General features: G+C 53.7%; 2 protein-coding genes and 1 non-coding gene across 11 annotated transcripts in view; 1 reads left to right on the top strand and 2 right to left on the bottom strand.

The window, feature by feature from the left end:
* RALGDS (ral guanine nucleotide dissociation stimulator) overlaps window positions 1-14689 on the top strand; it is a 50550-nt gene extending 35861 nt beyond the window's left edge. For 6 of the 9 annotated variants that reach the window (XM_017954499.3, XM_017954497.3, XM_003918627.5 and 3 more), the window contains exons 2-18: window positions 111-221; window positions 2041-2234; window positions 2792-2887; window positions 3667-3860; window positions 4126-4535; window positions 5017-5232; window positions 5569-5672; window positions 6301-6385; window positions 8215-8283; window positions 8702-8788; window positions 9273-9305; window positions 9627-9748; window positions 9955-10050; window positions 10386-10587; window positions 10762-11004; window positions 12093-12207; window positions 13641-14689. In XM_017954499.3, coding sequence (XP_017809988.2) covers window positions 111-221; window positions 2041-2234; window positions 2792-2887; window positions 3667-3860; window positions 4126-4535; window positions 5017-5232; window positions 5569-5672; window positions 6301-6385; window positions 8215-8283; window positions 8702-8788; window positions 9273-9305; window positions 9627-9748; window positions 9955-10050; window positions 10386-10587; window positions 10762-11004; window positions 12093-12207; window positions 13641-13816 — 2553 coding nt within the window. In that variant the 3' untranslated portion in view covers window positions 13817-14689. The remainder of the gene's footprint in view (window positions 1-110; window positions 222-2040; window positions 2235-2791; window positions 2888-3666; window positions 3861-4125; window positions 4536-5016; window positions 5233-5568; window positions 5673-6300; window positions 6386-8214; window positions 8284-8701; window positions 8789-9272; window positions 9306-9626; window positions 9749-9954; window positions 10051-10385; window positions 10588-10761; window positions 11005-12092; window positions 12208-13640) is intronic. The other 3 variants (XM_017954500.3, XM_003918628.5, XM_003918626.2) reach the window with 1 other exon arrangement.
* A 5217-nt stretch (window positions 14690-19906) lies between these two features.
* On the bottom strand, window positions 19907-20005 carry LOC116270180. The gene has a single exon (XR_004178105.1). It is a non-coding gene; the product is annotated as a small nucleolar RNA U13 (small nucleolar RNA).
* A 5676-nt stretch (window positions 20006-25681) lies between these two features.
* LOC116270083 (bile salt-activated lipase-like) lies at window positions 25682-26760 on the bottom strand. Its single transcript, XM_031654679.1, has 2 exons — window positions 26524-26760; window positions 25682-26193 (listed from the first exon to the last, which is right to left on the bottom strand). Exons 1-2 carry the CDS (start codon window positions 26556-26558, stop codon window positions 25779-25781), a joined length of 450 nt encoding a protein of 149 aa, XP_031510539.1. The 5' UTR covers window positions 26559-26760; the 3' UTR covers window positions 25682-25778.
* Between the last annotated feature and the right edge of the window lie 475 nt (window positions 26761-27235).

Raw genomic sequence — 27235 nt, 5'->3', positions numbered from 1 at the left:
ACCAGTCTGTGCCCTGTCTGGGGAACAGGTTGCACAGGTCCATCCCCTGCATGGTGGCCAGGCAGGCCCCTGATGTCCCCACGCCCGGCTGCTGGGCGTTGTCTTCACAGAGCTCCACGCAGGAGATCGGTGAGGAGCTGATCAACGGAGTCATCTACTCCATCTCCCTGCGCAAGGTGCAGCTGCACCACGGAGCCAACAAGGGCCAGCGCTGGCTCGGGGTGAGTACGCTCTGGGTCTCCACTAGGAGGCGCAGCTGGGGATCCCTCCCAGGGCTTTGCTCCTTGAGGGCCCCACAGTTCTGATCCCAAAGGAAATGGCCCTCACTCCCTTCCCGACCCCCACTGTCCAGCCCAGGCTTGATCAGGTTTTCTGCAGCAAGTTTTCATGTTTGACCTCCCTTTTCCGGGTGTGCAGCTATCAGCCTCGCCATCCTCCATGCCTTCTCCCAGACGTGCACACTGTCTGGAGTAGTGGGGCTGTCTTCACCCAAGAAGAACAGGGTTTCAGGCTGTTCCATCTCCCAGAACACATCCCTGGGGTTCCTGTAGGTTGAGAGCCGGTGCCTGACTCAGCTGCGTAATATTCCAGAAGGGAGGCTGGAGCCACTTCAACAGTGCTGCAGGAGCCAGGCGCGGTGGCTCACGCCTGTAATCCCAGCATTTTGGGAGGCCAAGGCAGGAGGATCACCTAAGGTCAGGAGTTCGAGACCAGCCTGGCCCACCATGGTGAAACCCCATCTCTACTAAAAATACAAAAATTAGCCAGGCATGGTGGTGTGCACCTATAATCGCAGCTACTTGGGAGACTGAAACATGAGAATCGCTTGAGCCCAGGCGGCTGAGGTTGCAGTGAGCTGAGATCACCCCACTGCGCTCTAGCCTGGGTGACTGTCTCAAAACAAAACAAATCAGTGCCACAGGGAAGATGCCGTGTGTCCTAATGGACCAGTCCCTCCCAGCCCCTGGGTAAGCCTCTGTTTCCTCATCTCTAGAATGAGGATACACTTTTTTTTTTTTTTTTTTTTTTTTGAGATAGAGTCTCATTCTGTCGCCCAGGCTGGAGTGCAGTGGTGCGATCTCAGTTCACTGCAAGCTCCTCCTCCCAGGTTCACGCCATTCTCCCGCCTCAGCCTCCCGAGTAGCTGGGACTACAGGCGCCCGCCACCTCGCCCGGCTAATTTTTTGTATTTTTAGTAGAGACGGGGTTTCACCATGTTAGCCAGGATGGTCTCGATCTCCTGACCTCGTGATCCGCCCGTCTCAGCCTCCCAAAGTGCTGGGATTACAGGCGTGAGCCACTGCGCCAGGCCTAGAATGGGGATGTTTTGTTAGAACTCTCAGGTGACGCTGTTCCCGCAGGGCAGCTACCATTACTCAGTTAACAACTGACTGACCTGAAGGTGTTAATATTTAAATCATTCCCGTACCTCAAATTCTACTTTACATTTTTTTCAGTCTTTTAGAGAAAGGGTCTCACTCTGTCACCCAGGCAGTGGTATGATCATAGCTCACAGCAGCCTTGACCTCCTGGGCTCAAGCGATCCTCACCCCTCAGCTCCCCAGGTAGCTGGGACTACAGGTGTGCGCCACCATACCTGGCTAATTTTGTATTTTTTGTAGAGATGGGGTTTTGCCATGTTGCCCAGGCTGGTCTCAAACTCCTGGCCTCAAGTGATTTGCCCACCTCAGCCTCCCAAAATGCTGGGACGACAGGCGTAAGCCACCATGCCTGGCCCTGGCTAATTGTTAAGTTTTGCAAACAATTTTTTGTAGAGATGGGATTTCACTTTGTTGCCCAGGCTGCTCTCGAACTCCTGGCTTCAAGTGATGCTCCCACCTTGGCCTCCCAAAGTGCTGGGATTACTGGTATGAGCCACCACACCTGGCCTGAAATTCTACTTTTAAAGCTGATAACCTTTTTCTGCTAGAGACATTCAGTCCTGCCTCCTGCCACAAGCCACTGAGGGCTCAGGGTTCCATATGAGCTGCAGGAGATTCATGTGCTACCACTCACTGTCCTTCCTCTGTCCCACCCCAGTATGAGAATGAGTCGGCCCTGAACCTTTATGAGACTTGCAAGGTGCGGACCGTGAAGGCTGGCACGCTGGAGAAGCTGGTGGAGCACCTGGTGCCCGCCTTCCAGGGCAGCGACCTCTCCTACGTCACCATCTTCCTGTGTACCTACAGAGCCTTCACCACCACCCAACAGGTCCTGGACCTGCTGTTTAAAAGGTGAGCACGCACCCTCCACTGCATGGGATGCACAGGGCCCCTCACCCCCGCCCGGCTGTGGGTCTTGGCAATGCTGATTCACCTCTCTGAGCCTCGCTTTGCTTGTACGAAAGAAAAACTGGGTGCTAAGAGGACCTCATGGGGTGATCAGGCCTGCGCGGGATGAGGGGTGGAAAGTGCTCCCCCACCACGTGGCCCTAGGGAAGGGGCTGCTGGACTGTGGTGCTTGTATTTACGATTTTCCTGTCCCCCATGGGGAAGCGCTCTGCCCCAAGCCTCACTCGTATGTGGCCTTGGACAAAGCAGTTTTCCCACTTGCCAAGGACATTCCAGATTGTACCCGGGGGCTGGTGGAGGGGTCCGAGGGGCACTCAGCTAGCTGGGAAGGAGCTGGTTGGGGCTCATTCATTGAACAAATGTATATGAAGCACCTACTGTGTGCTGGCCCATTTCTAGGCATTTAATATAATTTGATGAAAAAAAAAAAAAAATCCCTGCCCTCCTGGGCCTCCGTTCTAGTCGGAGAGTCAGACAGTAACACACGACGTCGTAAGCAGGTACGGTAGATGTGATGCCCTCACGGCCTCCTCTAGATACGGCTGCGTCCTCCCCTATTCCGACGAGGATGGCGGACCCCAGGACCAACTTAAAAAGTGAGTGAGCTTTCAGCCCAGAGGAAGGGACCCTGTCTCCAGCAAACAGTGGGAGAGTGCATGGGGCTGGGGCTGGGGCTGGAGCCAGATGGACAGAACCGTGGCTCCCACACCTCTTGCGGTTCCTGCTGGAGGGCTGGGGTCTGGGGGCTTCGCCTGCAGGAGGAAATAAGATCAGGAGCTGTGGAGGAGTCCTGGGGTGGCTGGGGCTCAGAGCAGCCGCCGGCGGGAACCCATCCCACCATAACCTCATCCCAGCTGGGCGTGGCTCAGTGTGCCCTGATATAGGGGCCCAGGGCAGGAGGTGGGGTGAGCCTCTGCTCTCACATTGCCTCGCCCCTCAATGAGTGCTTAGCGGGCAGGCTGCACCCCACTCTCTGGGAGAAGGGGATCAGTGGGAAGATGAGACCCACACTGTTCTCAAAGAGCGAGGCAACTCACCAGCCCCGAGCTACAAGTTGAGTCGCCAGGGACCTGGGATGCCAGGCAGGAGGACAGATCCCTCATGGAGTTTATGGTCCAGCGAGGAGAGGGGCTGGAGACATGCAGAGGCGTGGGCGGGGCTTCCCTGGAGGAGGGGAGAGGTGTCACCACTGACCAGGGGCCTCCTTGCTTCTTTGCCTGGACAGCCAAGGAGGCTGAGGCTTGGGCTGGGGCGGGTGGCCTCCGGATGGACAGGGGCTAGCGGAGAAGCCCAGTCTGGCTCGCGGAGCCATGGGAGGGCCATGGGGAAGGGGAGCCCAGACCTCTGACTCTGCTGCCCACCCACCTGTCCCCAGTGCCATCTCCTCCATCCTGGGCACCTGGCTGGACCAGTACTCGGAGGATTTCTGTCAACCCCCGGACTTTCCCTGCCTCAAGCAGCTGGTGGCCTATGTGCAGCTCAACATGCCAGGCTCAGACCTGGAGCGCCGTGCCCACCTTCTCCTGGCCCAGCTGGAGCACTCGGAACCCACTGAGGCAGAGCCTGAGGGTGAGGAGGACTGGGGTGGGTGCCAGAGGTTGAATGAGGAGGGGTCAGTGCTGGGCCACACGAGGAGGCGGCTCCAGGGTCTGGTGCTGGGCCAGGGGCACAGATGTCCTCAGACCACACAGGCAGGGACCACAGGTGGGAGGGCAGCCTGGTGCAGGTTTTGTGGGTTCGAGGGGAGCTGCTTCTCTGGAAGCCGGGGCTGTTCTCTGTCTTTGAAAAGGCACAGGAAAGGCTGGCATGTTTTCGAACTTTTCTCCTTTTACAGCTCTGTCACCAGTGCCAGCTCTAAAACCAACTCCAGAGCTAGAGCTAGCTCTAACACCAGCTCGGACACCCAGCCCAGTGCCAGCCCAAGCTCCAACACCAGCTCTAGGCTCAGAGCTAGAGGTCGCTCCAGCACCAGCTCCGAAGCTCCAGCAGGCTCTAGAGCCAGCTGTGGAACTAGAACCGGCTCCAGCACCAGCTCCAGAACTAGAGCCAGCTCCAGTACCACCTCCAGAACAGGATCCAGCTCCCTCCCAAACTCTAGAGCTGGAGCCAGCTCCAGTGCCAGTTCCAGCATTAGAGCCTTCCTGGCCTTCACCTGTGATTGCAGAGAACGGGCTGAGTGAGAAGCCTCACCTCTTGGTGTTCCCTCCCGACTTGGTGGCAGAGCAGTTTACACTGATGGATGCGGTGAGCAGCTCAGATTGGCAGGGCAGGGGTGGACCTCCCTTCCGGCATCTGTTTAGGAGGCGCACCAGCCTCAGCACTCATTAGGCATTTGGTGTGTCCTGGAGCCCATAGCAGACACTGGACAAAGGCCCTAGTTATAGCGCCCACAGCAGATGTGCGTCTGGATGGGGAGCAGACTGAGGCGTGCCATGGGGATGGCGGGGGTAGGGGGTGGGGCACTGGGGCGTGGGCAGGCAGTGCCGTTTGGTCCATGCAGGTGCGAGCCGCCTGTCGGCACTGGGGCTTGGTGAGGATGTGCGAGGCAGTGCTCCTGTTGTCCCCACCAGCATTCTGTCCTGGGTCACTTGTGTGCTAGGCACCCTGCATGGACATGGGATAAAATCCAGAGACCCCCCACAAGGCTCAAGCTACATCCTCAGCTTCCCCAGCACCAGCCCAGACTGCTGGGGCACGGCCAGGTGACGCTTACCCTCCTCCCTAGGAGCTGTTCAAGAAGGTGGTGCCCTACCACTGCCTGGGCTCCATCTGGTCCCAGCGGGACAAGAAGGGCAAGGAGCACCTGGCACCCACCATCCGCGCCACTGTCACCCAGTTCAACAGCGTGGCCAACTGCGTCATCACCACCTGCCTCGGGGACCGAAGCACGAAAGCCCCAGACAGGGCCAGGGTGGTGGAGCACTGGATCGAGGTGGCCAGGGTATGCCACAGGAGGGGCCTGGGCCCCCTCTTTGCCTTCATCTGTTCTCAGGTTGTAGTCTGCAGTCCAAGCCCCTGTACAGGCCCCAGTCCCCTCTTCCCAGGGGCACGCTTTCCTTGACTCTCCCAGCCCACTGCCTGGATGCTCACATCCTCCTTACGCCGTTTCCTTAAGTTGAGCTAAAATCCTCCCGTCACCCCTGGGTCGCAGGTGTGCCCTCTGGGGACTCCCTGAGCGTCTGTCTCATTAGGAGGGGAGGGGAGGCCAAGGGTGACTGAGGCCAGGCAAACTGGGAACCCCAGCCCCACCTCACGCCTCCTGCTCTTCCCGCCCCAGGAGTGCCGGATCCTCAAGAACTTCTCGTCGCTGTATGCCATCCTCTCCGCCCTGCAGAGCAACTCCATCCACCGGCTGAAGAAGACGTGGGAAGACGTTTCCAGGTGGGCATGCCTCTATAGGAGCTCCTGCTACACTGGGGACCTCCCCCAGAGCTGGCATTGCCTGCTTAGTGAGCCGGTGGGAGGCCACAAACCCTGAGCGCAGGGATCCTCCACTGACCTGAGCTGGCAGCTCTGCCTCAGAGCTCGGCTTCCTAAGCTGTCAGATGCTGGGTTGAGCCACATCAGAGATTTTCAGGTGTTCATGTTGTAGCCACAGAACCCTTATGCTATTGATATCAAAACCTTTGTGCCAGGCGCAGTGGCTAACGCCTGTAATCCCAGCAACTCGGAAAGCTGAGGCCGGGAGAATCCCTTGAACCCAGGAGGTGGAGCTCGCAATGAGTCGAGATCGGACCACTGCACTCCAGCCTGGGTGGCTGAAATTGTCTCCAAAAAAAGAAAAAACACCCTTCGGAAATAATTGCTCAGTGGAAATGGGAACAGGGGTCCTGTTGCACCAACATGAAGGCCCGCTCCCCAGACGTGCAGAGCGTTGGGTGCTCTGCGGAACCCTGTGTGCTGCATTCAGGCAGCCTGGGGTCTTTTAACTCTAAAGTAAAATGGATTTGCACTCACACCCCTCCCCGCCATTGCTAGCTTTCTCCTTCCTTCTTTGCCCTTCTGACAGGGACAGTTTCCGGATCTTTCAGAAGCTGTCGGAGATCTTCTCAGATGAGAACAACTACTCATTGAGCCGGGAGCTGCTCATCAAGGTGGAGTGGCGGCAGGCAGAGGCTGAGGCTGGGGCTGGGGCTGGGGCTGGGGCAGGGGGTGGTGGCATTCGCTTCTTGCTGGAAAAGTTCCTTTCCCGTGTGCACAAAGAGGGAAGAGGGATCTGTTTGGCCCCTGGGCGTTTGAGGGACAGGGCCCTGGTTAATCCAACACAGTAAGGCTGGCAGTGGAGGTTCCAGAAGTAGATGGGCATCAGGACCAGCAGGGCTCTGGCTTCCTCGCTGGTCGGGAAGGGGATGCAGCTCCTGCCCCCACACTGGCCCAGTCTGTCCCCGGGAGGCCAGGCTCCTACCTCTGTCTGTTCTGCACACCCAAGGAGAGGGCAGCCTGCCTATCCCAGGGACAGGAGCTGCAGGGGATGCCAAGGGCCAGCTGACCGTACCTGGCAGGTAGATTTGGAGGCCCTGTGTGGCTTCCCCATCCTGCCCTGAGAAGAGACACTGACCAGAGAACCCTGTAGCATTCTTCTCATGGTACCCCGTTAGCCATGGCAGATACCCCAGATGACTGAGGAGAACTTTCAGGGACTAATGGATTCACGAGGCCTCAGAGGGAGTCAAGTGTCACTGCCTGGTGCCCCGGCGTGCCCGGTCAGTGAAATGACATCTAGGGCCCCCCTCCTGCGTGGACGAACGCAGAGTTCCCTACAGAGGAGTATCGCAGGGGGGTCTGGAACAGCTGTCCCTCTCCCTCCGTGGCACAGCTCTGCTGGGGGCCCTGGCACGCACGAGAAGCCCAGAGGATGGTATCCCAATCAGTGGCTAAACAGGGGTAAAGGCAGGTGGGGCAGAGCCTCTGGCTAGGACAGAAAAGCCTATTCTGAGTCCCTGGGGGCCCTGGGCAAGTCGCTGCCCATCTCAGGGCCACAGTTTCCTCATCTGGAAAACGGAGGAATGCCAGCCCTGGGGTACTGACCTCACGGAAGGTTCAAGGGAGAAAAGGAGTGTTCAGCCAAAACAGGGCTGTAGCGCACAGTCTCTGAGGCCCTGCAAGGTAGGCAGAGGTTTTTTTGACAGGGAGTCTTGCTCTTTCGCCCAGGCTGGAGTGCGGTGGCGGGATCTCGCCTCACTGCAAGCTCCGCCTCCCAGGTTTACGTCATTCTCCTGCCTCAGCCTCCCAAGTAGCTGGGACTACAGGCACCCTCCACCTCGCCCGGCTAGTTTTTTGGTTTTTGTTTTTTTTTTTTAGTAGAGATGGGGTTTCACCGTGTTAGCCAGGATGGTCTCGATCTCCTGACCTCGTGATCCGCCCTTCTCGGCCTCTCAAAGTGCTGGGATTACAGGCTTGAGCCACCGCGCCCGGCCTACAGTTTTTTTTTTTAAGAGGAGTCTCGCTGTGTCACCCAGGCTGGAGTGCAACGACACGATCTCGGCTCACTGCAATCCCTGCCTCCTGGGTTCAAGGGATTCTCTTGCCTCAGCTTCCCAAGTAGCTGGGATTACAGGTGTGCACCACCATGCCCAGCTAATATTTGTATTTTTTAGTAGAGATGGGATTTCACTGTGTTGGCCAGGCTGGTCTTGAACTCCTGACCTCAAGTGATCCACCTGCCTTGGCCTTCCAAAATGCTGGGATTACAGGCGTGAGCCACCTCACCATGCAGCAGGCACAGTTCTCATCCGCACTTTCCAGAGGGGGAGGCAGGCTCAGGAAGGCCAGGCTGCTGGCCCAGGACCCCACACTAATGAGTATTGATACCAGGGTCAGCCCTGGAACCCAAGCACACTGGCAGCGCCCCAGGTCAGGGTGCCTGAGGGCTAAGGGCTGAGGGGATAGGGCCTCGCTGACCCTGTCCTCTCTACCCTGGCAGGAGGGGACCTCCAAGTTTGCCACCCTGGAGATGAACCCCAAGAGAGCCCAGAAACGGCCAAAGGAGACGGTGAGTGCCCGAGGCTGCGGAGGGGAAGGGGGCTGGCCTGGGAGTAGGGAGGAGGGACCCTTTCGTCTGTAGCCATGGTGCCTGTGGGCCCCATTAGAGGTGGCCTCCTCTGGACCCTGGCAGAGCCATGCCTGGATCAGCTGGTATCTGGGAGGACCAGCTGCAGCCACGAAAGGATAGGCCTGGCAGAGCCAGCTCAGGCGGGCGTGGGGCTGGGGAGGACCAGGGACCACACGACTCAGGAACCCGGCATTTCCCAGATGCCAGCCAGGGAGGTGGCTAGAGGGAGTCTGAGGTCCAGGGAGGCAGCGGGCTCCAGGAGGCCCCCAGGCTGTTCCAAGTGAGGCCAGCTGGGTTCGGGGGCTGAGAAAGCCTTCAGGGGAGGGGTCTTGCTCATCCTTCTACCCCAATGCCACAGGGCATCATCCAGGGCACCGTTCCCTACCTGGGCACATTCCTCACAGACCTGGTGATGCTGGACACCGCCATGAAGGACTATCTGTATGTGAGTATGCCGGGCGAGGCTGGAGTGGGGCCCGGGAGGAGATACCTTCCCTGAGCCCTGGGGGCTGGGCCACCATGCCTGTCCCAGCAATGAGTAAACAGCTCAATGCCCGGCTGGTGACACCCCAGGGCTGCCCGAACACAGAGCTGAAGCAGGGTTTGGCTGAGTGGGACACAGCCTATCCCTCAGGCAGTGACCCTAAGCACAGAGGAAAGCCAGGCCCTCCAAGATCAGACAGCATGTGGCGGCTGAGCAGGGCCTTCTTGCCCGAGGCCTTAGTTCATTGTCCTCGGAGAGGGCTGGACAAGAAGTCCCCAAGCCTCTGCCCGCATGTGACCCTGCCCTGGTGCCCAGCATGGACTCCAGTCCAGGGGTGTGTGTGCCCTGCCCCCTGGTGGACGCTCTTGGTAGTGAAGCATGAGGTGGGGAGGCTGTAATGGTCAAGGGGTCACTTTCTGATGGCCATTGGGTGTCCACCTTCCAGGGCAGACTCATCAACTTCGAGAAGAGGAGGAAGGTAAGCAGCTGCAGCCCTGACTGGGGGAGGGGTGGAAAACAGACCCACCAGGGCAGGACACTCGACTCCCACCCTCTCCCTCTTAGATTCATGGGACATTTGGATACAGAGAGAAGGGGGTCCCCTCCCACTGGAGGGTGGGGGTAGGAGGTTATAGTCCAGGACCACCTCCTGGGGAATGGCTGTTTGAGCCCAGCTTTGAGAACAGGAAGGCCTGGATGGGAATAGAGGTGAGGAGGGGACCCCAAGAGCAAAGACCTGGAGACTGGCCCCTGTCCTGCCCGGGCCTTGTCACCGCCCTGTGCTTCCCTCCGCTCCCAGGAGTTCGAGGTGATCGCCCAGATCAAGCTGCTGCAGTCGGCCTGCAACAACTACAGCATCACGCCAGATGAGCAGTTTGGGGTCTGGTTCCGGGCCGTGGAACGGCTCAGCGAGACTGAGAGGTGAGGCCGGGGCAGCAAATGGGGACAGCGTGGGCAGGCTGTCCTGGGGGGCCAGCTCCAGAGGGCCAGCAGCTACGACCTATGGTCAGCGTCAGCCCCTGTTGCCTGAAGAAGGCTGGGGCACCCTAACTCCAGCTTCTGGGCAGGTGCTGGGGGAAGGCCGGAGCATGGCCCCCGGTCATCACACCACTGCCCTCTGCTCATAGCTACAACCTGTCGTGCGAGCTGGAGCCCCCATCTGAGTCAGCTAGCAACACCCTCAGGACCAAGAAGAACACAGCCATTGTCAAGCGCTGGAGCGAGTAAGGGCCTGGCCAGGGGTGGCAGGGGCAGCTGCCGTGGGGCTTAGAAGCTTCAGGGCTGAGCCTGGGCTCGAGGAGTCAGGGCAGCAGGCGCTGGAATCCTGCCCCGCTGCTGACTGGCCCTGAGACCCGGATGAGTTCCCCCCACCTCTTTGGGCCTTAGTTTTCTCCTGTGAAATGGGGTGATACTAAATGCTCTCCCAGATGGCTGTGGTGAATGGAGTACTGGCAACTGGCCCAGCACTTAGCACAGTCCTCGGGCCCAGAGTGCAGGGGCTACGGGGGTGGGGTGTGTCCTTGGGGAGCTCCCTTAACTAAGCTGACCCTTCACCCAGCCGCCAGGCCCCCAGCACTGAGCTCAGTACCAGCGGCAGCTCCCACTCCAAGTCCTGTGACCAGCTCAGGTGTGGCCCCTACCTCAGCAGCGGGGACATAGCTGACGCACTCAGCGTGCACTCGGCCGGCTCCTCCAGCTCTGACGTGGAGGAGATCAACATCAGCTTCGTCCCGGAGTCCCCAGATGGCCAGGAAAAGAAGGTGACTGCCTGCCCCTCTCCCCAATATCCTTCCCCATCTCCCCACTCCAAATCCGTGCACGGGACCAGGAAGCCCTGGATCCTGAACACAGCTTCTAGAAGGTTCCCCATCTGGCTGTTGGCCTGGGGTGCCCCACGCGGCAGGGAGATCTGCTGATCTTGTCGTCTCCCTCAGTTCTGGGAATCAGCCTCACAGTCATCTCCGGAGACCTCCGGCATCAGCTCGGCCTCCAGCAGCACCTCGTCCTCCTCAGCCTCCACCACACCTGTGGCTGCCACACGCACCCACAAGCGCTCCGTCTCAGGGCTCTGCAACTCCAGCTCCGCGCTGCCGCTCTACAACCAGCAGGTGGGCGACTGCTGCATCATCCGCGTCAGCCTGGACGTGGACAACGGCAACATGTACAAGAGCATCCTGGTGAGCCGGGCGGGCGGGCGGGCGGCCTGGGTCCCTCCCTTCACTGGTGGCAGACGCACTCGAACAGTGCACCATCCCTGCCCTCCTGGGATTCCCCCTTCTAGTGGGGGGGAAGGACAGATGTCAGCCAGGTACAGAAATGAAGAAGGTAGTGATCAGGGACAAGGCTGGCCTGAGGGCAGAGGGAGAGGGAAGGAGCAGCTATGCAAAGCCCCCGGGAGGTGAAGGGGCAGTGCTGTGGGGGAGATGAGGTCAGGGAAGTATCTGGGGCCTGGCCACATAGGCCCCGAGCACTGTCAGGACCTCGACTTTCTCAGGGAGGAAGACTGGCTTCTCTGTCTGGCGTGGGCTGGCACTAGAACCACAGGGGTGTTGGTTAGGAGGCCTCTGTGGCAACCAGGCTGGGAGCCCTGGAGGGGGCCAGCAGGGTCAGAGTCTGGATAGCACTTGCAGACAGCCGATGGGAGGTGCCCACAGAATGGGTTTGTCTGGAGGCTCACTCTTCATCTTCCAGGTATCCTGCAACAGATGAGCCATTTGTAACTCCCACTCTCTGTACCCCACCCTGGGCCAGGTGCCCCATTATTCACACACCCTCCCGAGCTTCTCGCTGCCGGGGGCTAGCATGGTTAGCAGTCACCGGTGGCCCTGTGTCCGAGTTCCGCCTGTGCTCTGGGCCTCAGGGTCAAGGGAGCAGGGGCCTGGCCTGTGCTGACCGCACTGAGCATCCTGGCCGGCCCCTCCTTTCTTACCTCCATGGCTTCGACTAGGGACTGTCTGTTCCCCAGGCTCAATGATGCTGTTATCCTGGAGGGGCAAGTGCTTCCCAGGAAAGCACGGGAGGAAGAAACAGGCTCTTATAGAAGCAGGGTAGGAACTGCTGGGAAAGACCTGTTCTCATTCCACGGAGACCTCACTTGGGGAGCAGGAGAGGGTGACAAGGCCGTCTCTGGACCAAGCACCTGGCCAGAGGCTGTGAGTGCCTGTGCCCGGTGCTGAGGGGACTCCAGAGGGTCCTTAGCCACTGCACTCTGGGGAAGCTGCTCCAGGGTCTTTTCCCTGATGGTCCATCCCCCGCCGCGATGCAGGTGACCAGCCAAGACAAGGCTCCGGCCGTAATCCGCAAGGCCATGGACAAACACCACCTGGAGGGGGATGAGCCGGAGGACTACGAGCTGCTGCAGATTCTCTCCGATGACCGGAGTAAGTCAGAGGACCAGAGGGCGATGGCGGAGGGGGCAGGTCCACACCACTCCCCAGCCCCAGGTCGGAAGTCTTTGGCCCCAGAAAATTCATCAGCAGAGTGTGGGTGGACACTGTGGACAGGGCCGCCCTGGCTACCCCCATTGTCTGCTTGCTGCCCCCAGTGACCCCTGGACCTCCCCAGTGTGTGCCCTTCCCTAGGCGTGAATAGGCAGTTCAAAACTCACATCAGTGAGGAGCAAAGAGAAAAGGCATTTTCACTGGGACAGGTTAGCCAGGTGGCCCACTGGAAGGGACCCTTTCTGGCTAAGACAGGAAAACATGTACTCTAGAAAGAATGGTGACCGCTGTAGACCAAAGTGTCAAGTGTTAAAATCCATGGGTGTGAGACTCTAAAAGCAGAACAGGCTACTAGGAGGCCAACTCAGTGTTCTAGAAACTGGGAAAGTGTCAAGAACAGCACAGGCTCAGAGTGGGGTGTCCTGGGCCTGGAGATGCTGGGCAAGTTCCTTAAGCCCTCTGTGCTTCTCTTCTTTTCCCCAAATGGAAATGAAAGTAGCCAGTGGGTTGATCGTATATATAAAAATCTATACGTATATACGTGTATATATATATGTGCATGTATATATAAAGCATCTATGTGCACCATAAAAGTTAACTACAAATATTATCAACTGTTCTCTTTCCAGTGAGCTGAACACCACCCCCCACCATTAGCCCAGACAGTTAGCAATGACTCCTATGATCCCTAGAAGTTATAGTCTAAATCCTCTGGCAGCTTCTTGCACCATTTTGGTTAGGTGGGCAAGGTAGGTGGGACCCCCATCTTACAGAAAAGGAAGACCGAGGCCTAGAGAGGTTAAAGATAATGACCAAAAGCCACAGCATGTCGGCAGGAGCACGAATCGAGGCCAGCTCTGGTTTACAGCGGGCTGTGGGCCGGAGGAGAGGGTGGGAAATGGAGCCAAGAGGAAGTGCTTGCTGGGTGCCAGGGTTGCAGAAGGAGTAGAGGCCTCCCTGGAATGGGTGCCAGAGCCCTGGGGCAAGCCTGTCCTTTCCTGGTCCTTGGAGCCCTTGTCCTGAGTGGGGCAGGATTCCAGAAGGTGCTCTGGATTCTAGAATGTCTGTTCCAGCTGGGCAGCCAGCACTGCAGTATGGGCAGGACAGGGTGACCCTCTGCCAGCTCAGGCCAAGCCGGAATGTTCTGGAGTCAGTCCCTGTTTAAATAAGAGTCACCAGGTTTTGTGAGGACCTCAGCAGTCTGTCCTCAGGCAGAGTCATTGAGAGGGGTCCTTGGAGTCCCGGAGCTGTACTGGAAGGGGATCTCAGGTCTGTGGCTCAAGACGCTCCTTATAGGGGCTGTCAAGTGGTAGGGGGATCCTGCAGGGCCCCCAGGAGCACCACTGATCACCCCTCTGCCCCTCCCCCACCAGAGCTGAAGATCCCTGAAAACGCCAACGTCTTCTATGCCATGAACTCTACCGCCAACTATGACTTTGTCCTGAAGAAGCGGACCTTCACCAAGGGAGTGAAGGTCAAGCATGGAGCCAGCTCAACCCTCCCTCGCATGAAGCAGAAAGGACTCAAGATTGCCAAGGGCATCTTCTGAGGGCATCTCCCCAGGGTCTGGCTGGCTGGTAGCCGAGCACTTATGGACCAGAGTGGCCCAGGCCAGCTGGGCACCTTCTTCCCACCTGCCAGCCCAGGGTACCCCAGACTCCAGTTTCATCCTGAACCTCTCCTGCCGCTGGGATTGACGCCTGCCGTTGGTCAGGCTGACCTGGCCTCCCGTGGACCACTTGCTGCCTTAGGTGCCTTCTGCTCTCTGGAACCAGAGGACTAGCTGACTTTTGCCAAGGAGCAGTGCCAACGGGCATGGTGCCCTGCCTGCCCCCGGGCACCACCTCTGTACACTTCCCTGACACCTTCCCAGGTGTGGGTCACTGCCACCTGTGCCATGGGCACCCTAGAGCACCCACTCACCCACCATGTCTGACCACTGCAGTTCTCTCCTCATGCCCACGGGCACTGGCCTGTGACCTTTGCGGGGGTCCCGGCCCCTCCCACCACTCTAGCCTTTCTCAGGCTGCACCAAAGATTCCATCATCAGGGCCAACTGAGAGTGAGGGAGTCTCACCCACCACTTACCCCAGCCCTGCCCCGGGAGCAGAGAGAGAATCCCTCTTCATGGACCAGACTCTGCACCCAGTGAATGAGGACAGTCCCAGCTGAGTCCCATCGATGTTGAATCTCATGCCACTGCAAGTGCCATTCACCACTGCGTCCTGGGCTTTACCAGACCATGCAAGACGGGGGTTAGTGAGGAAGGAGGATTTGGGGTGGGGGTGGGGCAATTGACTATTTGTATAAAAAGCAAAAAGGAAAAAAAAAATGTTTACTGATTGGGGAGGGGCAATATTTATTTGTTGTAAATAGCAAATGCTAGACTTGAATATTATATTAAAATCCTGTTTCTACTATAGCCTGGTCATTGCAGATTTGTTCTTTCATTGCCTGTCTTAATTAAAATGAGATAGAGACTCTCACATTCCATGTTAAAATAAGGACTCTTGCAGGATTATCCAGTGATTTTATGCACAGGAAAAGCCAGCCACCTTTCTCAGCACACTGAAGGAAACACAAAGTTTACCTTTCATACAGCAGATGTTCCTTTCGGCATCATTCAATTGGGAATGTGCTGAGACAGCCCTCAGAACTCCTGGGGCTAGAGGTTGGAGGTACTTTCACAAGGCATAGCAAGAATTTCTGAAATTTAGCTGTCTTTAAAAGTAACATTTCTGGCCAGGCACGGTGGCTCATGCCTGTAATCTCAGCACTTTGGGAGGCCAAGACAGGTGGATCATGAGGTCAGGCGTTTGAGAACAGCCTGGCCAACGTAGTGAAACCCCATCTCTACTAAAAATTAAAAAAATTAGCCAGGTCTGGTGGCAGGCACCTGTACTCCCAGCTACACAGGAGACTGAGGCAGGAGAATCGCTTGAACCTGGGAGGCAGAGGTTGCAGTGAGCTGAGATCACGCCACTGCACTCCAGCCCAGGCAAGTGTGAGACTCCATCTCAAAAAATAATAAAGTAATATTTGTGACAAAAGATGGCAGAGTAGGAGAACCCACGGTTCAGTCTCTCCACAGAAACAACGATTAAAAAGAAAACTATCAGAATAGACTGTTTTGGGACTCGCACCTGATCGGACATAGTCACCACGAGAACACTTGGTGAAGGGAGATGCTGCTGAACTCTAACAGTTAAGGGAATCTCCATCAAGTCAGAGGCTGACCAAGAGACAACAAAACAGAAACTTTGTGACTGTACACAACAAGGAATACAAATATAAGCCTGGCAAAAATACAAATATAAGCCTGACAACTCTAAGCCTGGAGAAGTTACTACGGAGACAGAAGACTGCATCCTTCAATAAGTAAAAAAACACTTCCTGAGGAGGGAGACAATCTGATTTCCAGAGTCACTGCATTATAATACTCAATGTTCAGTTCTCAAAAAATTACAAAGAAACGAAAATGTGGCTCATTCACAGGGGAAAAGAGGATTTGACAAAAACTATCCTTGAGGAAGCTCAGACATTAAAATTACTAGGCAGAGACATTAAATCACCTGTCCTAAATATGCTTGGTGAGCTAAAGGAAACCATGGAAAATAATGTATGAGCAAATGGGTGATTTGCAATAAAGGGATAGAAATTATAAAAACCGGCCGGGCACGGTGGCTCAAGCCTGTAATCCCAGCACTTTGGGAGGCCGAGACGGGCGGATCACGAGGTCAGGAGATCGAGACCAGCCTGGCTAACATGGTGAAACCCCGTCTCTACCAAAAAAATACAAAAAACTAGCCGGGTGAGGTGGCGGGCACCTGTAGTCCCAGCTACTCGGGAGGCTGAGGCAGGAGAATGGTGTAGACCCGGGAGGCGGAGCTTGCAGTGAGCTGAGATCCGGCCACTGCACTCCAGCCTGGGCGACAAAGCGAGACTCCGTCTCAAAAAGAAAAAAAAAAAAATTATAAAAACCAACTAGAAGTTCTGTAGCTGAAAAGCTTAATAACTGAGAAGAAAAATGTACTAGAGAGGTTCAACAGCAGATTTGAGCAGGCAGAAGACAGAATCAGTGTACTGGAAGATAAGGCAATAGAAATTACTGTCTAGGGAACAGAAAGAAAAAGGTATGAAGAAAAATGAACAGAACTAGAGGTACATATGTACCAACATACATTTAATGAGAGTTCAGAAAAGGCAGAGATTATTTGAATAATGGTCCAGAACTTCCCAAATTTGTTGAAAGATGTAAATCTCCATATCCACAAAGCTCATTGAACTTCAAACAGGATAAACTCAAAGAGATCCATACCCAAAATTATTAGTCAAATTCTCAAAAGATAGAAAATCTTGAAAGCAGTAAGAAGCGATTCATCACATACAAGAGATCCTCAAGATTAACAGCTGATTTATCATCAGAAACCAAGGAGTCTAGAAGGTAATAGAATGACATATTTAAAGTGCTGAAAGAAGGCTGAGTGTGGTGGCTCACACCTGTAATTCTAGCACTTTGGGAGGCCAAGGTTGGCAGATCATCTGAAGTCAGGAGTTCGAGACCAACCTGGCCAACATGGTAAAACCTCGTTTCTACTAAAAATACAAAAATTAGCCAGGCATGGTGGCACCTGCCTATAGTCCCGACTATTTGGAGGTTGAGCCAGGAGAATCGCTTGAACCCAGCAGACAGAGGTTGCAGTGAGCCAAGATCACGCCACTGCACTCCAGCCTGGGCGACAGAGCAAGACTCCATCTCAAAAAATATTCTCAAAATAAATAAAGTGCTGAAAGAAGAAGCAAAACATCCTTTAAGGATGAAGGAGAAATTAAGGCATTCTCAGATAAAAGTTAAGGGAGTTTTATTAGTAGACCTGCCCTACAATAAATGGTAAAGGGAGTCCTTCCAGTTAAAATTAACACTAGACAGTAATTTGAAGCCATATGAAAAACTAAAGAACACTGGTAGAGATAACTAACAGGTAGTTAGCAAAGCCAGTGTTATTTTACTTTGGGTTTGTGTAACTCATCCTTTTTTCTTATGATTTAAAGGTAAAATTCATAAAGCTATAAATCCACATTAATGAAAACAATGTGTAAAGATACAATCTGTGACTGACAGTATAAAGAGGGAAGATGTATAATAGCAGTGTATATTACTTAAATTCAGTTGCTATTATTGAAACTAGATTGTTATATGTTTAAGATGTTACTTGTAATCCCAAAGGTAACCAGTAAGAAAATAACTAAAAAGTATATAGGAAAGCAAAGAAAGGAATCAGTTGTACAAAAGTAAATCCATAAAAAGCAGTAGTGGAGGAATTGAGGAACGAAAGTCATAAGACATACAGAAAACAAACAGCTCAATGGCAGAAGTAAAGGTTTTCTCATTAATTACTATAAATATAAATAGGTTAAATTCTCCAATTAAAAAGCAGAGATTGGGCCAGATGCAGTGGCTTACACCTGTAATCCCAGCACTTTGGGAGGCTGAGATTGGAGATGGCTTGAGCCCCAGAGTTTGAGACCAGCATGGACAACATGGTGAGATTCTGTCTCTAAAAAAATTTAAAATTAGCCAGGCATGGTGGTGTGCATCTGTGGTCCCAGCTCTCAAGAGGCTGATGTGGGAAGATCACTTAAGCCCAGGAGGTCAAGCCTGTAGTGAGCTGTGATCCTGCCACTGCACTCCAGCCTGGACAGCAGAGCAAGAGCAAGACCTGTCTCAGGAAAAAAAAAGATTGGCAGAATGGATTTGTTAGAACTTGATCAATCTATATGCTGTATAGACAATTTTTTTTTTTTTTTTTTTTTTTTTTTTTTTTTTTGAGATGGAGTTTCGCTCTTTCACCTAGGCTGGAGTGAAGTGGCATGATCTTAGCTCACTGCAACCTCTGCCCCCTGGGTTCAAGCAATTCTCCTGCCTCAGTCTCCCAAGTAGCTGGGGTTATAGGCGCCCACCATCACACCCAGCTAATTTTTGTATTTTTAGAAGAGATGGGGTTTTGCCATGTTGGCCAGGCTGGTCTTGAACTCCTGACCTCAGGTGATCCACCTGCCTTGGCCTCCCCAAAGTGCTAGGATTACAGACGTGAGCCACTACGCCCAGCCTGTAGAGACAAATTTTATTTTAAGGTGGAATCTGACTCTGTTGCCTAGGCTGGAGTGTCGTGGTGCAGTCTCAGCTCACTGCAACCTCTGCCTCCCAGGTTCAAGCAATTCTCCTGCCTCAGCCTCCTGAGTAGCTGGGATTACACGTATCTACCACCACACCTGGCTATTTTTTTTTTTTTTTGTATTTTTGGTAGAGACAGGGTTTTACCATGTTGGCCAGGCTGGTTTCAAACTCCTGACCTCAAGTGATCCACCCGCTATGGCCTCCCAAAGTGCTAGGATTACAGGCGTGGAGCCAATACCAGCCTATAGAGACAATTTTATTTTTATTTTGCATATGGAATCTGGACTCTTGTTGCCTAGGCTGGAATGTAGTGGTGCAGTCTCAGCTCACTGCAAATCTCCTCTGCCTCCCAGGTTCACAATTCTCCTGGCCTCAGCCTCCTGAGTAGCTGGGATTACAGGTATCTACCACCACACCTGGCTTTTTTTTTTTTTTTTTGCATTTTGGTAGAGACAGGGAGCCTACCATGCTGGCTGTGGCTAAACTCCTGACCTCAAGTGACCCACCCGCTTTGGCCTCTCAAAGTGCTAGGATTACAGGCGTGAGCCACTGCACCCGGCTGAGACAAATTTTGAATACAAAGATACAAAAAGGTTGGAAGTAAAAGGTTGGAAAAAGTTATTCTATGAAAATAGTATATTTTAACAATGGCTATAGTATTATTAGACAAAACAGATTTTAAGTCAAAACGGTAACAAGACAAGGCCAGTATACACTGACAAAAGCTTCAACGTATCAAGATACAATTATATACACATACACACTTACAACACCCGAAATATATGAAGCAAAAATTGACATAATTGAATGAGAAATACACAATTGGAGATTTCAATACCTCATTTCCAATAATGGATAAGAACAACCAAACAGAAGATCTATAAGGAAAGAGGACTTGAGCAATACTATAAACCACTTAGACTGAGCAGACATGTACACAACACTCAAACCAGCAGCAGCAGACTACACATTCTTCTCAAGTGTACATGGAACATTTTCCAGGATAGACCATATGTTAGGCCATAAAGGAAGTCTTAATTTTTTTTTTTTTTTTTAAGACGGAGTTTTGCTGTTGTTGCCCAGGCTGGAGTGCAGTGGTGCAGTCTCGGCTCACTGCAACCTCCGCCTCCCAGGTGCAAGTGCTTCTCCTGCCTCAGCCTCCCAAGTAGGTGGGATTACAGCACCTGCCACCACGCCTGGCTAATTTTTGTATTTTTAGTAGAGATGGGGTGTTACCATGTTAAGCAGATTGGTCTCGAACTCCTGACCTCAGGTGATCTCCCTGCCTCGGCTTCCCAAAGTGCCGGGATTACAGGCATGAGCCACCGTGCCCAGCAATAAATTTTTAAAAATTGAAATTATACAAAGTATCATTCCAACTACAATAGGATAAAATTATAAATCCATAGAAGAAAAACTGGAACACTCATGAATATGTGGAAGTTAACACACTCTTTTTCACGTCAGATGGTTAACGTGCCACCATAATAGGGTTTGAGGATGACACACCTCACACAAGTGTGTGAACACCCCATCATGTTCATCAACTACAAAAAGGATCTTAACACCCTTCCCCTCCCCAAATCCAGATGGAGTCTTGCTCCGTCGCCCAGGCTGGGGTGCAGTGGCGTGATCTCAGCTCACTGCAACCTCTGCCTCCCAGGTTCAAGCAATTCTCCTGTCTCAGCCTCCTGAGTAGCTAGGATTACAGGCGTGCACCACCACACCTGGTTAATTTTTTTTTTTTTTTTTTTAGTAGAGATGGGGTTTCACCATGTTGGCCAGCCTGGTCTTGCACTCCTAGCCTCATGATCCACCTGCCTCGGCTTCCCAAAGTGCTGGGATTTCAGGCATGAGCCACTGCGCCCAGCCTTAACACACTCTTAAACAACCAGTGGGTCTAAAAAGAAGTCACAAGGGAGATTAGAAGACACCTTGAGACAATGAAAACAAAAACACAACATCCCAAAACTTACAGTATGCAGTGAATTGAAAGCAGTGCTTGGGGGAAATTTATAGCTGTAAATGACTACATTAAAAAAGCAGAAAGATCTCAAATCAACTTATCTGCACACATTAAGGAATTAGAAAAAGAGCAAACTAAACCCAAACTAGTAGAATGAAGGAAATAATAAAGATTACAGCAGAGATAAACGAAATAGAAAATAGAAAAATAGAGAAAATCAGCAAAACCAAAAACTGGTTCTTTCTAAATAACAAAATTGACAATACTTTAACTAGGTCAACAAAGAGACAAGACTCAAATTACTAAAATTTGGAATGAAAGTGGGAACATTCCTACTAACTTTACAGAAATAAAAGGGATGAGAAGAGAATGCTTTCTAAGAGAATGCACCATTGCATGCCAGCAACATACAATGGAATATTATTCAGTCATAAAAAGTCCAGGTGCAATGGCTCATGCCTGTAATCCCAACACTTTGCAAGGCCAAGGTGGGTGGATCACTTGAGGTCAGGAGTTCAAGACCAGTCTGACCAACATGGTAAACCCCCATCTCTACTAAAAATACAAAATTAGCCAGGTATGGTGGTGAGCCCCTGTAATCCCAGCTACTTGGGAGGCTGAGGCAGGAGAATTGCTGAAACTCAGGAGGCAGAGGTTGCAGTGAGCCAAGATTGTGCCACTGCACTCCAGCGTGGGCAACAAGAGGGAAACTCTGCTTCAAAAAAAAAAAAAAAAAAGGTACGGCGTGCTGACACATGCTACAATATGGATAAGCTTTGAAAACATTACAATCCCACTTATGAGAAACATCTCCAATAGGCAAATTCATGGAGACAGAAAGGACAGAGCTTACCAGGGGTTACAGGGAGGGGAAATGAGGAGTTAGCTAATGGATACAGAGCTTCTATTTGGGGTGATGAAAAAAATTTTGGAAATAGTGGTGATGGTTGCCCAACAGTGAATCGAACTAATGCCACTCAATTCTACTCTTAAAAACAGTTATATTAGCATAAGTTATGTTATATATGTTTTACCACAATTAAAAAAAATAGTATGTGCAAGGACCATTTCCTAGCCCAGGTTAGTGGTCGCCTTTCTACAGCTTTAGGGGAAGAGGAGCATTTTCTGCACGTCTTGCTGAGGTTTCTGTTGACCACCAATTAGGAACTTGTGGATTTCAAGGTCTAACTCTGGAATTTAGTCAGCACTAAGACAAATTATAAACAGAGAAAATGTACAATATGGAAAGCGGGAGAAAAGCGGAAGGAAGAGTGTTAGCCAGTGTACGGGCAGGACTTTGCCCCCTCAGTCCCCTCTAGAGGCCTGTGGTGCACGCTTTTTCTTAGAAGGGAATCCTTGCTCCTAACCATAGATTTCCATTGCCTGTGTGTTTTCTGTCTGGGGAAAGACTTGTGACGCTGTGTTAGGGCTACAGTCGGCCTCATTCCATAAGCATTCCTGCCCACAGTGCCCACGTCACAAGGCCATGGTGAGGTCAGGCTGGTCAAATGCTCAGTGCAGTGCCTGGGCTTGGACCCGGAAGAGATGTGGGTGGTCCCGACCCTACCCTCTGCCCCAACATCTCTGCCCGAGCCACTGGGCACCCCCTAGGGGCCCCCCACCCAGCACCTGCCACCCAGCACCCTTGGCATCCTCTGCTTCTGACCTTCCAGAGTGACGTGTTATTCTAGCGTCTACCTGTGAACCAGGACGCCAGCATTCCTACAACCCCTTGTGTGATTGATGTCATCCGGAAACACCTTGGAAAGCCCCAGCCCGTCTGCCCTGCACACTGTGGCCACTCGTCCTGCTGGAGCCTCATGAATGCCCAGTGAGCACTGGTTGCCAGGATAAGGGTGTTGATTCCTGCCACCAGCAGACCTCTATCGTCTCCCCCGATGGCCAAGGTGAAGCCCGGGGCCCGGTGGTGCTGAGGTCCAGTCTCAGGTGATCACCAGTTTACAGACTGAGTCGTGTTGTTACTGACCCATCCTAAAAGGGTAGCTGGGCCCTGAGCCTTTAGAGCTTGTAGCCTCCTGGGATGACTGTATTTTTGTCCACAGCCTGAGATTTGGTTATGTCCTGGTGGGGGGTGGGGGTGTTAAACATGAGACACAGGAGTTGGGGTGGGGGGAAGAGGGAGGCCACTGAGACTGAGGATCCACAAGCACAGAAGGCCACAGCCTTACAATGAAGCGCTCAAACACTTACCCTGTGACCGTCAACATGCGCTGGCTCAAGCTCACCCCACTGCTCTTCCAGGCTTCCTGGGATTGGGAGTCAGCAGGACCCCAGACAGCCTCCAGCCTGCCCTTGTATTTTTAACTTCATTCTCTGGAGTCTGTAATGGCAAGAGCCAGATGGATTGCAGGCGACTCTGAGTTGTCCCCTCCCTCTCAACAGCTGCAGGCATCACCCAGACACACAGCAGGGCTCACCTCTGCCATAGAGGCTTTTAAAGTCCATTTTCTGTTGCTTATAACAGAATACCTACAACTGGGTAATTTATAAAGCAAAGGGATTTCTCACAATTATGAAGGCTGAGAAGTCCAAGGTTGAGGTGTTACAGGATGGAAGGTCTTGGCCATGAGTTGTCCAGGTTACTGGTGTGTTGAACAAAGAAGTGAACAAAACTCACAAAGTAACCAAAGAACGAAGCAATGACAGACAAAACAGGCCAGTCGCAGTGGCTCACATCTGTAATCCCAGCACTTTGGGAGGCCGAGGTACATGAGGTCAGGAGTTCAAGACCAGCCTTGCCAACATGGTGAAACCTCGTCTCTACTAAAAATACAAAAAAATTAGCTGGGCATGGTGGCCGGCACCTGTAATCCCAGCTACTTGGGAGGCTGAGGCAGGAGAATCACTTGAACCCAGGAGGCAGAGTTTAGAGTGAGCCCAAATTGTGCCATTGCACTCTAGCCCAGGCAACAAGAGTGACATTCCGTCTAAAAAAAACACAAAAACCAAAACGACGACAACAAAAAACAAAAGAACAGCGTACCAAAGGCACAGATTGATTGACGAAGCAAACGTACAACCCACAGGGTGGGAGCAGGCCCGAGCAAATGATTCAAGAGCCTCGTGATTGCAACGCTTCTCAGGGTTTTTATAAAGAACACCCCCGATGCCCTTTAGAGGCCTCCAATTGGTTACAGCCTATGAACGATTAGCCTGGGACCAATCAAAGGCTGAAGGGGGTTGGCCCACGGTCAATCAGAGGCTGAAGTGGAAGCTCCTGACTTGTTATCACAGGAGTGAGGATGTGGCCTGTGTGCTCCCCAATCCTGCCTAGAACTGGCTGCACTTGCTATTCTCTGGCTTATGTGAACTGGCTGCACCTGCTGTTCTCTGGCTTATGTGAACTGACTGCACCTGCTGTTCCGTTGCTTCCGCCCTAACCCTTGGCTTCCCTAACTCCCTCTCTTCCTGCCTCAGAGAGGCTGCATCCGGTGAGGGCCTTGCTGGTGAGGACTCTGGTGTCCCGAGGCGGTACTGGGCATCACATGGTGAGGATGCTGAGCCTGCTCACATGCTAGCTCTAGTCTCTCTTCCTCTTACAAAGCCACCAGCTACCCTCCCATGATGACCCATTAACCATGAATCCATGAATGGATGAATCTATTTACGGGGGCAGGGCCCTCACGATCCAATCACCTGTTAAAGGCAACACCTCTCAATACTGCTACATTGAGGATTAAATTTCAGCATGAGTTTTGGCGGGTACAAGCATTCAAACCAAACCCGAGGCAAGGTGGGTGCAGCCCAGAGGTGGAACGCACCTGGATCCCCACAGCCCATCCCTTCTGACGTGGCCTGGCCATCCAGGGATGTGATTTTCTGAATGACAGGCATGACTGTGCTTTCTCTCAACAAGAGACAGGTGCCAGTCCTGAGGGCTGGGAAGAGGCACTAGAGTCCCAGGGGTTTCTCCCACAGTGCTGGAGGCTCCTGAGAGCTGACCCCACAGGTAGGAACACAATAATCCCTGTGGGTCCCAGTGCGGCCAAGAGGGACACATCATTGTATCCTCGGGCTTCTGTTGCCCAAGAGAACAGGGACAGTCTCTGGGAGAGGCCCACATTGCTGGGCAGATCCATCTCACTCAGTCTTTGACAGGGAGTCCCCTTTATACACCGGAGACCCCTCGACCAACCCAGGAAGACCAGGGTGGCCAAAGTGGTCACAGCCAGCCAGGGTGTCCCCTGCTTCTCCGGGGTACAGGGTTCGTCCCGGCTCAGCTCTGCGGCATGAGGGCCGCGGGACTGGTCGGCCCTGAGACTTATTCTCCCACCTGTAGGCTGGAGGGACAGAGAGAGTGGCTAGCTGGTCCTTGGGTGCTGCTGCCCTCTACTGCGGAGCCCTCCCAGGCAAAGTTGCTCAGGATTCCAGAATCTTCTCTCATCTGAGCCCCACCCTGCCCCGCAGCGCCTGCTTAGAAGGTGGGTGAGGACTGGGGAAGAAGACCCCCCAACGTTGTTCCAAGCACTGGCTTTGGAGTCAGGTTTCTGGGTTCAAATCCTTGCTCTGAGTGACCTTGGGCACGTGATGCCCTCTCAGGGCCTCATTTTCCTCTGAATATCTATAAACATCTAAAATGAGGGTGTGCACAGTACCCACCCCACAAGGCCATAGTGAGTTCAGGCTGGTCAGCTGCTCGGTGATGTGCCCGGGCTTGGAGCCAGCAGAGGCAGGAGTGCTTCCTGACTCTTCCCCCCAGAGGCCCACCACCCAGCGCCTACTGCCCAGCACCCTCCCCATCCTCTGCTTCCAACCTACAGGACTCATGTGTGATTCTTTCTTTGACTTGGATCCGGCTGGAGGAGCAGAATCCCCTTCTTTTCCCAGGTGGGTTCCCAAGACCCCAGTCAGAACACAGACTTTACTCCCTGTACCCAGAGGGTGTGGGTGTGGCTGGGCTCCCCTAGTCCAGAGGAGGCCACAGCCTCCTTCTCTGACTGCAGCTGCCACCAGGCCCTCCCACCATTTGGGACAGAATCTAACCCCTGGGGGCCAGCAGCCTGGTTCCATTCAGGGAAGGTCAGGCTCTGGAGTGACCTGTGCCTGACTCCCACTCCTGGGCCTGCCAATCAACTTCCCTGGGCCCGCCTCCTCCACTCGAAAGTGAGGATGCCACCATCGACCTCCCGGAGCCTGGGGATTGTGCGAGATGATGGGGTCACAGGTTGGGCCCCCACCTGGTGCTGTAAGGGTGACTGAGGGCCACTCCTTCCTGCAGCTTAGCCCTGGGAGCAAAGAAACACGCCAGACAGGGAAATGAGGTTTTATTCTGGAAGAGCTCAAGAACGGAGGGTAGCCCCTGGGGTCCCACCCTTGCGGCCTCTTGAGACCAAGGCTCGTGGGATGCTAGAAGCCAATGACTGCAGGCATCTGAGCTCCCTTGGAGTCACCTGTGGGGGGCACAGGGGCGGCCTCAGAGTCACCTGTAGTGGGGATGGGGGAAGCCTTGGAGTCACCCGAGGTGGGCACAGGGGCGGCCTCAGAGTCACTTGTGAGGGGCACAGGGGCATCCTGAGAGTCACCCCTTGTGGGCACGGGGGCAGACTCAGAGTCACCCGTGGTGGGGACAGGGGTGGCCTCCTCGTCAGTCACCGTGGGCAGCGCCACATAGGTGAGGGTCCAGTAGCACAGGAAGATGCTTCTCAGGCCCCGCTTCAGGGAGCTGCCATCCATCTTCTTGGTGATCTCCAGGTAGCTGCCGTTTTCCGAGGTGTAGGGTTCCCAGTGTGTGGGCACAGCCGAGTGGCCCATGTTGGGGTCCCTGCAGAATGAGAAGAGGCTGTGCAGGGGCTGGGGACTCCCAAGGGGCTGAAGGCCTGCTCTGCACCCGCATGCCTGAGCCATCCCCGTCCTCTGAGCTGGCCCTGGGCACCGTGGCCCCTCACTGCATACGGGACACAGGCTGTGCATGTGCGCGGGCTTGGGGCTCTGCCAGTAGCTCTTATCCTCATAAACACACATGGATTCCGATGCAGGGGAGGGTAAGTGACTTGCCCAAAGTCCCTCCGCTGGCAAATGAGGGAACAGGGCCTCGTGGTGGGAGGCCCTTCTTGGCTGCAGCCCTTCGCCCTGCTCTCAACCCACGCCTTACCCTGTTTTGGCAAAGTTGGTCCAGTAGGCGATCATGGCCCCAGGCGATGCTGGGAGAACTTCAGCCAGTGAGGGAAATCAGCTCTCCCGTGACCTGGCGCCTCTACCCAGCAGCACAATGGAAACTGAGGGGCTACAGGACAGTTCCAGAAACAGCGTGGTTCAGGAACCATGGTATGGTTTTGGGACCCAAGTCAAGACCCATCCCATAAGGACAGAAGAGGAGCCTGATCACCTCCTACGGTGTGACTATTAATCCGACCCAGAGGGGCTGCGGGCGGCAAGAGTGGCTTGCCAATTTGGATGGAACTCATACCCCAACTGACACAGGATGCGGGAGTGGCTCACTTAGTCAGTTAGGAAAAGGAAACTGGAGGTGGGGAGAGTGACTTGCCACCCCAGTTGGAAACACAGGAACCAGGAGTGGGGAAGTGTGTGAAAGTGTATAAATGAAGGGGCCTAATTAAGCTCATCAGTCATGAAGTGGGGAGTCACAGATCTCTTAGCATGGACTGTGTCCTCCAAGCGAAGTGTGGGGCCAGCGAAGACGAGTGGCAATCTGCATACGGCTAACAGGAGCTGCTCTATGACTGCAGCAGTTGTAGCGGGAATAAGGAACTCTCCAAAACCAAGCAGCGTCTGGAAACTCACGTAATAGGAGACGGTATAGTCAGCCAAAACGAGAGGAAGAGTGAGTGTGTAAGAGTGCGCTG

This window comes from Papio anubis, chromosome 13 (genome assembly GCF_008728515.1).
Source record: "Papio anubis isolate 15944 chromosome 13, Panubis1.0, whole genome shotgun sequence".
Classification (NCBI taxonomy): domain Eukaryota; kingdom Metazoa; phylum Chordata; class Mammalia; order Primates; family Cercopithecidae; genus Papio; species Papio anubis.
This window is presented reverse-complemented; position numbering and strand designations above follow the sequence as displayed.

Coding starts and splice junctions, on each gene's coding strand:
- LOC116270083 (XM_031654679.1), bottom strand. CDS start 26,558: ATGATCGCCTACTGGACCAACTTTGCCAAAACAGG. Junction 26,194..26,523: donor ACCAACTTTGCCAAAACAGG/GTAAGGCGTGGG, acceptor CTCATTCTGCAG/GGACCCCAACATGGGCCACT.